Source organism: Taudactylus pleione, unplaced genomic scaffold, assembly GCF_031769625.1.
Source record: "Taudactylus pleione unplaced genomic scaffold, aTauple2 ptg000179l, whole genome shotgun sequence".
In the NCBI taxonomy this organism is placed as follows: Eukaryota; Metazoa; Chordata; class Amphibia; order Anura; family Myobatrachidae; genus Taudactylus; species Taudactylus pleione.
The window spans coordinates 25,780,907-25,793,120 of NW_028284581.1; the positions used below are offsets into that span (position 1 = coordinate 25,780,907).

A 12,214-nucleotide genomic window follows, 5' to 3' on the forward strand; every position below is an offset into this window, starting at 1 on the left:
GCAAAAGTGAATAGCCAGTGCAGCAGAGCAGGAAAGGTTCCTCTCCAGTGTGGCGCCCTTCTGCAATACTCACCACATTGTGCAAAGCCTGCAGCAGGCAGTTCAATGGCATAGTGTTCAATAGCAAGCTCACAGAAATACTAGCAATCATCTAGAAATTTGCACTAGGTCAGGCCCCTTTTTATGGTGATCGGAGGTGGAGACCAGCATTAACTTTTTCCCCAGACACTAAAGCACCATGCTGGAGAGTAAACCTCTTTTTGTTCTTAAGGGCAATACATTTTGACAAATCTGCACTTGGAAAGCAGTTTGTTTAATAGCAGACTGGAGTGCACAATCTGACAGAAATTCATCCCATATTATTTGTGAGAGTATAAAATTAATTACTTACCAACTGCATCCAGCTTTCCTGACTTTGCTAAGAAATCTTCTCCTATAAAATTATAATTAATAGTAAATTGTCTTAGAGAGGTTTGTTAGCTCTTATATAGGTTTAAACTAGAAATGAGAGGTTCGGTTTTACTTGGATATGTTCTAAAAAAACGGCATCATGTCAGCTATCGGGTTCTCACGTGTTTTGGATATACAATAAGATAAATTTGAACTTATGCTAATTTGGTGATAAAACCTAATAAAACTGAACTCACACATCTCTAGTTTAAACAAGAAGTAGTTCAACTTTTTTTTTTTAGATTACTAACCTTGGGTCAGTAACAGAAACTATCTACTTTTGAAAAGGCAAAGACTTTTTTTCTAGTGATTCTCACGGCATTCAAAAAACTGTACTCCCACCAATAGACTGACCAGAATCGGTATGTAATACCTCCGGCCGCATGGCCGGCAGTTAGGTTCACGGCAACGGCAGCGTCAGACAGATGAAGAGATCCCGGCAGCCCGACAGCGCTGGAAATCCTGATTGTCCCCAGGTAAGTATGAACTAACCTAACCTACCCCCCTAACCCTCCCTTAGGGGTGCCTAACCCTAACCTCCCCCCCAAGTGCCTAACCCTAATCCCCCCCCTTCCCCGCTGCCTAAAACTAAGTCCCCCGGGGGGGTGCCTAACCCTAACCTCCCCCCGGGGGTGCCTAACTCTAACCCTCCCTCCCCCTGGCCTAGCCCTTGCCTCCCGGGGGGTGCCTAACCCTAAGTCCCCCCCGGAAGCCCTAAACCTAACCCTCCCCCCCGCGCGGCTGTCCGCTCGCGACGCCCGGCATCCCTTCAATCGGGATGCCGGGCACCGGTCTCCCGGCGTCGGTGAAATGAGAGGCGTCTACAAATTAGACGCCAGTCATTTCACCCTTGCCGGGATATGACAGTCGGGAAGCCGGCTGTCGGTATAATGTCAGCCGGCTTCCTGATTACATCCCGACTGACCTGCTGATAGTGGCAGGTTCCCCACTCACAACGGAATATAACCTCACACATTTTCTTTCTTCCCTTTCACATCCTCCTGACCGTTGGCCAACATTCTTGTGTGACTGGATCATACAGCCCACCAAGAACCTCTGCAATGTGGCTGGACCAATAAGAAATATGTAGCACCTATCCTTGCGAGTCAGTGCCTATTTCCCTATAGATTGTAAGCTTGAGAGCAGGGCCTTCCTACCTCTATGTCTGTGTGTTATTACAGTACTCAGTTTTGTTCTATTAATGTTAATGTTGCGCTATATAAGAAACTGTTAATAATAATAATGTGAGAAACAGAATAATATATCTCTTGAATAACATTCTCATAAAAAGGTAGTATATATGTGAGTTAGTGTATTTGTACATATAGTTAAGCACCCATATACAAAACAAGATTTTGTTTTACAATATTATTTAAATGTTATCCAAGGTGTGGAGAATATGCATTTAGGGAGAATTTCTTTGTTTCTTGGAAGAAGGCAGAATATTTTTCTGTTTGTAGAAGCAATTATTTGAATTACATACTATGGGCTAGATTCAATTAGAGGCGAAAAGTGCCGTTTGGAGATAAGTTTCCGTGGATTCGGACTTTCCGCCTGTTTTCAAGGTATCTCCATATTCAATTCAAGAACGATTTCGCCTAAGCGGAAACTCAATGCATTGTAATAGGCGGAAAAGTATCTCCTATGAATAGCAGGTGAAAAAAAGTGCAAAATTGTTATTTTGGGGTGCAAACGTGGGGAAACAACTAAGAACCCTTGGGGCAGCCTCCCAAAGGACAAATCAACAACAAAATAAAAAAAATTACCTCAGAACACCCCAAAAAAGACACATCATTTTTGGGGCAAAAAAGTAAAAAGTGGGGAGACAACTATAAAAAGTAGCGAAATAGACTTCTTGGGGTGCTGTAAGGAGGGGCCAAGTGGATTGCAGGTGCATGTATGAGGGTGGTTTTTCACGTTTTTTAAGTTTTGAAAACTCTGGAAACACAAAAATATGCTAGCACCCATTTTCATGTACCCCAAATTTGAAAGGACTATTTATTTTCACCCAAAAATACTGTTTTCTACCATTTTTCAACACTTTTACAATAAGCAGATATAAAGCTTTTAACACAAATTAATGACACAAAGTACCTTTATTAGGGCTAATAGTACACATCTGTACTGATTTCCAGTGTCAGTGCATCTTATTTTGGGGTACAGAGTAATTCCCCCAATCAATTCAGTACTTTCCGCCTGTTCCGCATTCGCCGCTTTCCGTTTTCACCTGTTTTGGCATTGAATTAGGCGAAAAGCGGAGACGCGCATGGAAAGATTCTGCCTCCGAAACAGGAGGAGGCGGAAAGTCGTACAGGCAAAACTTCTTTGACTTTTCGCCTCTAATTGAATACGGGTCTATTAGTGGATCATCTTTTACACCTTCCATGCACACGCATGTGGGGTAAATTCTGGCTGCTTTTCCATATATTGTAGCCCACAAATGCTGGATATCTTTATTTTTACACTGCAATTTAAATTTCAGTTTGGACACGCCCCTTCCAAATCTAAATTTCTCTGCACATTTTACATCTGCCCCTCCTGCAGTGCAGCATGGTTTTACCAAGTTGCACAGTTACTTGCTCTATCTTACTCTATTCCAAAATCAGTCCCTTACACGGTAAGGCTGTGAAGAGAGTTTTCAGTAAACCAGTGGCAAAAACTAGCATGTCAGTGTGCTCATTGTTATGCATAGATTAAACAGCAGCGCACTGCAGATATATTACATTTGTGTGCCCATTTTTGTCTATCTCCTCTCCTACATAGGCTAGCTGCTTGGTTCTATAAATAAAGTAGGAAATAAGGGGGGCATTGCAGATGCTTTATCTCATGTGGTATATTTCTACATTTTAACTTTTCCATTACATTGGGAAATGGTGCTGTGATCCCAAAATAATGGCTAGGTGTTTAATACTGAAGGTATTTGGGGTGCTTAAATGCTCTCAATTGCTGCTACAGTATTTAGCGTCTTTACACAAGTAGTGAAGAATAGAATTTAGCAGTTTTTTGGACACAAAAAAGTAGTCTCACCAAATTTGGGATACATCGAAATGGGTGCAAGCTTGGTTAAAAATCGCTAAAGTGAGATTTTAAAAACTTATAAAACGCACCTTCAGCATACACCTGCAATAAAAAAAAACACCTGGGGCATACTTGGGGGACCCCCTGGAGTCTATTTCGCTAGTTTTTAAGTTTGTCCCCCAACTTTGAACTTTTTCGCTCCCAAAACGAAAGCACATTTTGTAGGCATCAAAATATTTTTTTTTATCTTTTTTTGATGCAGTTTACTTTTGGGGGACTGTCCCAAGGCTGCAGGGGTGTTCCCGCAACTTTGCACCCCAAACCCCCAATTCTGCAGTTTTATCCGCCTCCATACAGAGGCAAATCTTTTTTGCTGGTTACAAGACGCAGACTTTTCACACCGGCGAAAAGTCTTTGCAATTGAATACGGCGGAAAGTTTCCGACAGGCAAAATGCCATTCTGGGCGAAAAGTTTTCGCCGATGACGTCATTTCGCCTGTCGGAAACTTTACACCGTATTCAATTGAATATGGCTCTATGTGTCAGATAACACTAAAGTGGTCAATTAACTCCTGTTCAGCTGGAATCAGAGAATATCTTTCTCATGCAGCACACCATGTGATTGAATACACCCCTAAACTAGTCATAGTATATCATCACACCCTACATGTGTATAATAGTATTAGATGTATATGTTATGAACTGCTTTTTCTTTGCTTATTTTCCTACTGAAGCATCAGCTGCAACTTGATCACTGTAAACAGGTGCAACTAATTCCTGTTTTACTTTACAAGCAGCAGTCAATTCTTTAAACTGTCTACAAAGATTTTGGCTTTCTTAGTTAACTGTGGAATTGAGCCTAGCTTAAGTCCCTGATTCATCTTTTATTACCCTTATCCTATATGGTTTTTCATGGTCCATGACCCCTCTGTTCCTGAAAGTGGGATGATGCCTGAGTATTGTCTTGTCTGTAGCTATTACAGTGGATTTAACACATTTGTGGTGCTCGGAGTACTTACACATTATACTTTTTAATAACGTTATTAGCGTATATTACTGACAAATTTATTGGTAGGGGCCCGCACAACTTAGCTGCCCTGGGGCCCCCACAAACCATTATACGTCCCTGTTAGTGGAACAGTATTAATGTGACCTTGAATTAGAAGATGTCCAGCCTTATTCCAATGCGGAGCAAGCCGTGCAACTAATGTGTAAGACAGACAAGTTTGGAGTTTAGCAGGAGTAACGCTTTCTGGACTCTCCATCTAAGACAAAGAAAAGAAATACATTTTCAATAGTTTGCACAGTAATATTCTGTTCTAATTAAGAATTGAGGATTGTACATCAAAATCTCTGTTTAGTGCATTACGTTCTAGGATGCCTTAAGGTATAAACATGCCATAGTTTGTCATTCTAGTCCAACTCTATTTAAATTCCAATTAATATGTGCTTTACTCTCACACAATGAGACTTAAGGATTAATTTATTAAGTGTTGTTTTTTTGGGCAATTTGCATTCCGACCATTTACTAAAGGGAAAACGACCAAATAACCTACTTTTAAACACTGAACTGTCTATCGATTAGTTTACATAGACAAGTATACAAACCGCACTACTAAGCATTGGCTTGCAAACTGACCAAAATCCGTCTGCCATTCCATTCAAATAATAAACTACCAATTGACAGGTGTATTTGAGTTCTAAATCACATTCTTTTGGACAAAGCACTTATTAACTTTTTCAAATGAATGTATACTTTTCATTTGTGTTTTGTTATTGCAAAACTAAAAATACAGTAATCTTACCTCAAATAGGATAGGATATCTACAGCGGCAAATTTAAAAACAAATAAAATAAAATTTAAATGTTTGTCAGAATTGGCTTTACTCTGCCTGTTGAAATATATTGTGTGAAACATTGCACAAAGCCAGTCTACCACATTCTGTGTACCTTTACAAAATATATTGTTTGGAATGTTAAAAAAAAAATTTCACTGAACCATCAAATAAATAGACATTTTGATGGTAAATATACTGAAATTAAAACTTAATGACAGCAAATAATTGGACATTATCATGTCCTTTCAGGGAGTGAGGCTGAGGATGGGTCTTCTCTGCTCCTTCCTCATTTCTTCCTGCTCCAAATGTCCTGCATGTCAGGGAAATGGGAAAGCCAAACTGGTTCTGGGGGAACCCATGTTAGGTATTATTCAACCTCCCCATATTGAATTATCTGCCATGTTCACCATGGAGGTCACACTTTATGCATATCAAGGATCAGTTTTTCAAGCAGCCTTTATGAACTCTGAGGCTGATGGTAACTTCATCTTGTCTTACCTTGTATCTACTGGCCCCCATACATCTATGATTGATTGGGGCAATTTGCCGATCCCCAGACATCGGGTTCGGCGCATCAGTGAAATCTAACCTTTTGAATTTCACTGATTTGTTGAACACACTCAAATTATGATTGTGATTAGCAAATCTGGAATTTTTAACGTAGAATTTCACTGATTCCCCCGATGGATAAGCATTTCCGACCGGCGGATTGTAGTTTCCGATCCGATCAAGGGATTGGGTAATCAGCTTTATGGGGCTCTTAAGTTAAAGTTGCCTATCAAGTCCTTGTCTACTCCTTTCTTACCGACAGTTAATTGTAGCAGAATTTCTTACATCCTATTAAGATATTGCATAGTACCAATGGAGCTTCAGATCTGATTTCTACAATAAGAACGGACCACCCTATTAGTACTTCCCACTGCCATATATCCTATTACAATAGGGCTACTAAGCCTACCCTGGCTGTGACTAAACTCTCCTAACCTTGACTAACATACAAGGAAAATCTTTGAACACTATTATAGCCAATTTATAAAAAATTATCCAGTTATGGCTATGACCATATCCATCTATGACTATGACCATACAAATCCAACACGTAAAGAGTGATGCCCTGTAGCAATAGAGGTGTTTCATCAACTTAAATGTGCTTTTATTTCTGCTCCTATTCTGTGACAGCCCAATGTTAATGCTTCATTCTACTCGGAGGTAGATGCTTCTATAATGGGTGTGGGATCAATCCTGTCACAATAATCTCCTGCTGCCAACTTTCATCCAGTGGGGTTTTCTCCTGGAAATTCAAAACTGCAGAAAAAAATATACAAAGATATGCTAACTATATGCTTGTTTTAACTGAATGGCAACATACTATAAGAGGCTAAGATCTATACTGACCATAATCTGCTTTATCTCCAGTCCGCCCATTGCTTAAATCCTCGTCAAGCTGCTTTGGGTCCATTACTTACACTTCACATACTGGAACATCCTTGGTCTCATCTGTCAAAGGACTTAGGGCCCGATTCATTACCAATCGCAACTGCAATTACGCATGCAGACATATGATTGTTGCGTTCTGTGCATGCGTATGATCGCAGTGTGCATGCACGAAGGTCTCTCTGCGATCGGACTGCGATCGCAGTAACTACGCAGACCCATCGCAGAGTGATTGACAGGAAGTGAGCGTTTGGGAGTGGTGATGGGGGGTGGTTGGCGAAACGCAGACGTGTCAGTGCGTTTGGACACCATTACAGAGGTGTGTATAACTTAATCACTGCGATGCCATACGCAGATTGGGCTTTCACTGCGTGCGATGAGGTTAGTAATCTCTGAGTAAGGTCAGACCGTGTGCAAGTGTGCGTGATGTTACTGATGGTTTTGCAGACTTGCTATGTATTACGGATGTGTGTAAGGTGAAGTGGGCGTCCTTATGTTAGGCTTCGACGGCATTACATCAGCAATCATTAGCATAATTTCACAGTGAGACTGCGTGCATGATCGCAGTTGCTATCTGTAATGAATCAGGCCCTTAATTACAGACCTACCTCTAAGCCACAGCTTTAATACTGTATGGCTTGTTGTGAACACATTTTCTAAAGCAGCACATTTGTCTGTTTTTATATCTCCGAAAAGTCTTCCTTTAGCTTCCAAACTGGCCAAGAGATTCATCAAAGAGATCTTTCGACTGCATAGTTAGCTACTAAAAATAACATCCAATCGAAAAGTGGAGTTTGTTTCTCATTTTTGGAGGGCTTTGTGCTAAAGCTTTAGTATCAAGTTAAAATGCTCGTCAACTTATCATCAAAACACAGTAAAATGGACAAACTGAACAGGAAAATTAAGATTTGGAAAAGTTTCTCAGGATTTCTCTCAACTTATTCACAAGACAGCTGTGTAGAACTTCTGCTCTGGTCAGAATTTGCTCATAATAATTTGTTTTGTGAAGCAACTTCCTATTCATCATTCTTTATTCAGTATGGTTATCCTATTCTTCCCGATGTTCTGGGTTGTTCATCTGTATCTGCTGCCAGTAGAGTTGACCAGGATTTCCACCATTTCTGGAATCAAGTAAAGAACAATCTCCTGAAAACTTCCAATAAATACAGATTCTTTGCAGGGAAGCGGTACGAAATACCGCTGGCCGCATGGCTGGGAGTTCGAATCCCGGCAGCGGCAGGCAGACAAATGAAGAGATCCCGGCAGCGGCAGGCCGACAGCGCTGGAAATCCTGATCATCCGTAGGTGAGTACTTACTAACCTAACCCCCCTAACCCTAACCTCCCCCCCTAAGCCTAACCCCCCCTCTAAGTGCCTAAACCTAACCCCCTCCTTCCCCGCTGCCTAAACCTGTCCCCCGGGGTGGTGCCTAACCCTAACCTCCCCTCGGGGGTGCCTAACCTTAGCCCTCCCTCCCCCAAGCCTAACCCTAACCCTCCCAGGGGGTGCCTAACCCTAAGTCCCCCCGGGAGCCCTAAACCTAACCCTCTCCCCCCCGCGGCTGTCCGCTCACGGCGCCCGGCATCCCTTCAATTGGGATTTGGAAAAATGACAGGCGTCTAGATTTAGACACCTGTCATATAACGCTCGCCGGGATAAAGCAGTCGGGAAGCCGGCTGTCGGGCTTACGTCAGCCGGCTTCCCGATTGCATCCCCTTTGCAGACCCTAAGAGGAAAATGGTTCCCAAACATTGTCTTGGAGATAATTTCTGCTTATCCATGAAATACACATCTTGTTATATTGCACCTTTTAAGATCTCTCAAGTCATTAACCATGTGGCTTATTGTCTTCCACCATCCTTAAGAGTCCCAAACATGGTTCACATTTCATTGCTCAAAGCCCAGTCATCAACAGATTCACATTTACTACTGTATGTCATCTTCTTTCTTGGTTAATGTTCAGCAACAAGAGGAATTTGACGTTAAACAAATTTTTGATTCAAGGAATTTTTGCGGCTCTTTACAATTCCTAATCGGCTGGAAGTAATACTGTTTAGAGGAGAGGTTTTGGGCAAATGCTAAAAATATTCATGCTTTACTCCTGTTACACCTACTACACAAAAGATTTCCTCACCAGAATGTTCAGAGCCTACACTTAAAAGAGGGTGGGAAGGGGATAAAGACAGGGTCCGTCATCCATGTCACATGGGTCTGGCAGTTATTGTCAACTCCTGACTGTTTGCTTCCCCACCCACTAGGTTCTGTTTAGTGCCTGCGCCATCCTCCACATAGCCATGGTTTATAGCACTCTCCTGAAATTGTAGTAGTGGTCATAAGACCACTGAAATTGCAGGGGGCTGGAGATTTAAAATTGCAACTGGTATTTAAAGCTATTTCTAGGGGCGATGACAGGCAGCGTTCCAGAAAACAGGGGGTGTGTCGGCCCCATTTTTTGGGCATTCCGAAGCCAGTGGCTGCATCCTTGGACGCAGCTTTACTGGGTCCGGTAGCATGATTTTACTGGACATACTGAGTAATTTGAGGGTTACTCAGAAGTCTGATGTTAACATAGTTACCTATTTGTACACAATGCTGAGTCTTCAGATGCAGTAAAAGCTCACAGAAGCTTGCAGTGGGCGTCTTTTTATACATATTTTTTGCATATTTTAGCAAAAACAAAGCGGCTGTGCTATTGCATTCATCTTTGAATCAGGCCCATAGTACCAATGATAAAACATAGCCAGGGAATGATGGAGTAACGAGTGTGAGCAGACCACCAAAGGAGAAGCCAGAGAAGATTCTCTATATTCATCAAAATGCTGGTGCCATGTGGGGAATGCAATTGCACACACCAGGCCAATATGGCTGAGTTATAGTAGTTGCAGAATATAGGTATGCTCAGGCCACCAGACACAGAGGAACGCTGAATTATGAAAACTTTAATCTGTAGTTTTTTTATTTGACCAAGACATATTTCATCTCTAGCCTTTGAAGCAAGAAGAAGATCAGTATAGGGAATCATATGGGTAAAGTTTGAAAGAGGTACAGTAAACAGGTGATGATATTCACTTTAACTGAGGTAATGCAGCCAATCCAAAAATAAAGAGGTTCTTCCAGTACTCAAGGTCTGATTTAATACAAGAAATGAGAGGTGGGTAGTAAGCATGGAATGGCATTATGAGGCTGTCTCTGTCGTAGTCTCCTGGCCATGAGTGAGTCCACCTTGTTTGACTTTTCATAGAAGTGTTGTTGGATCCACTTAAAGGACTTAGCAGCCTTCTGGCTAGGACTACATTATAGTGACCCCAGATGGTTGAGAGCTCTTGATTAGGGCAAAGCAAACCTTGGTGATGTAGAGGCGAGTGGAACGGATATTCCAAGTGCTTAATAAGCAAAATGTCCTACTTGCAATTGGCAGCTGTAATACTGATAGGTTTAACCCTGACAGTAACTTTATGAGCTTCAAGTGGTCTGAGGGAGATGTGTTGGGGAAATCATTTTGGGAAAAATATTCTGTGAGACAATCAGTGAGCACCAAACAAGTAGAGGGACTGAGGAGAAATCATTTAATTGCTAGTTAGTTAGCCCACTGTACAGGTAACCAAGCAACATCAAGTTGAATTGAGACACTACAGTGGTCAGTCCAGGTAAAAGTTTGAATAATAGCACTAGAGGCTCTAGAAGCAAAAATGGGAATTTAAGAAGATGAAATCAATAAGGCTGTAATCCCCAAGAGGATAACAATAAAAAGTGTATACACAATCCTAGGCATTTATTGGCCTTCAGGAGCCCAAGAAGAAATGCTCCTTGAGAAGAGAAGCAAATATGCTAGCAAGTTTAGAGGAGTAGGATGAAGATGGGACAAAGAATGGAGGGGATCTATGCAAACTAGGATCCAATATCATATTGAAATCGCCACACAGCAACAGGTGGCGATGGGCATGTTTGTCAACATGGTGAAACAGACGTTGGAGAAAGGCAATTTGACCAGTAAGCATTGAAATCTACCATCTGGGTATGGGACTGTGGATTGGATCTAGAGAAGAACATTGTACCAAATCAAAATCTCCTTGTAAGGAGGGATGTGGAGAAGAAAAATGGGGCTCTTGTAAGAGCATAATGTCTGCTCTTTGGGTAGAAAGTAATATGGAATGTTTCCTGGTTGTAGTTAAACCGTCAACAGTAAGGGAGATAAAGTTGAGTGGTATATCTCTGAAGGGGGATAAGAACAGAGACAGAGGAACTTCCCCGCAATCTAGGCAGAGGTGGGTGGAAACCACGCATGGGAGACACCTGTGTGGAGTGGAGAGGAGGGGAAAGGGCAGTAGGAAAAGGGGAGAGGCAAGAAAAAAATAAAAGGTATAGGTGGTTGCTTGGCTATAAAGGACAAGAGTGCCAGGAAGGTTGGTTACATAGAGGGAACGTGGAGGGACAATCAAGTTCATTGGAAAAACTGGGATAATAATAGGACATTATGTACTGAAGGATAAGGCATGATATCCAATTCAGGAGTAGGCAGGAGGAAAGTTATAGAACATGCAGCCCATGATTTCCTATTCTGTGAGGCAGAGGTTCTGAAACGCGGTCCTCAAAACTCCCCAACAGTTCAGGTTTTGGAGGAGATAAGGGAATAAGCTTCTACTAGTGTTAAACCACCCTTATTTTTGGATTAGTAATTAAGGATATAATTATCCAGTTTTGTAGTCATCACTTCATAAATATTTAGCTTATGAACTTTTTTGTTTTGCTAATTGCAGAGGTCAGCCTGTTTTGACCGCAGCACATTTATACATTTTAAATAAATATTTATATGGGTCCTTAGGTCAGATCTTTGATTCTTGTGCATCTAAAGGGATAAGTAGCTATTAAGGATACTGTATGTTGTCTGTTTATTACACTTATCATTCTGTAGATCAGTTTGATCACAGATACAGTACCTGATTATGTTTGAACTTTGGCAACCACCTATTTTAAAGATATACTATGTGGATTTGTTACTACACTAAATTAATCTGTATATAACCTATAAGTTCTAGACATATATCCAGGTAACGTTTAAAAGAAGACAGTCTGCGTATATAACTGGTTTTGTATTAGAAACATGTATAAATCCTTATCTGTCCACAAACGGAGAATAGAATACTGACTCACATGTAGGCCCATATTCAATTTGGAGCGAAAAGCCATTTTCGCATGTTTTTGGCGAAAACTTTTCGCCGATGACGTAATTTTCACCTGTTTCGATTCCACTCCGTATTCAATTTGGAAGACTTTCCGCCTAGGCGGAAAGTCAATGCAATGTAACAGGCGAAAAAGATTCGTCTATGAATAGCAGGCAGAAAAAAAGTGCAGAATTGGGGTTTTAGGGTGTAACGTTGCGGGAACCCACGTGCAGCCTTCAGACAGCCCCCCAAAGGTAAACTGTGTTAAAAAAAAAAAAAAAAAACACTTAAAGGACACCCCATAAAATCACT

At 41.4% G+C, this 12,214-nt stretch overlaps 1 protein-coding gene across 1 annotated transcript in view; it reads right to left on the minus strand.

The window, feature by feature from the left end:
• Positions 1-12,214, minus strand: part of CUNH18orf63 (chromosome unknown C18orf63 homolog) — a 140,628-nt gene that overhangs the window by 77,849 nt on the left and 50,565 nt on the right. The window contains exons 4-5 of the mRNA XM_088475978.1: positions 4,622-4,733; positions 392-433 (exon numbers count right to left, since the gene is read on the minus strand). Coding sequence (XP_088332104.1) covers positions 392-433; positions 4,622-4,733 — 154 coding nt within the window. The remainder of the gene's footprint in view (positions 1-391; positions 434-4,621; positions 4,734-12,214) is intronic.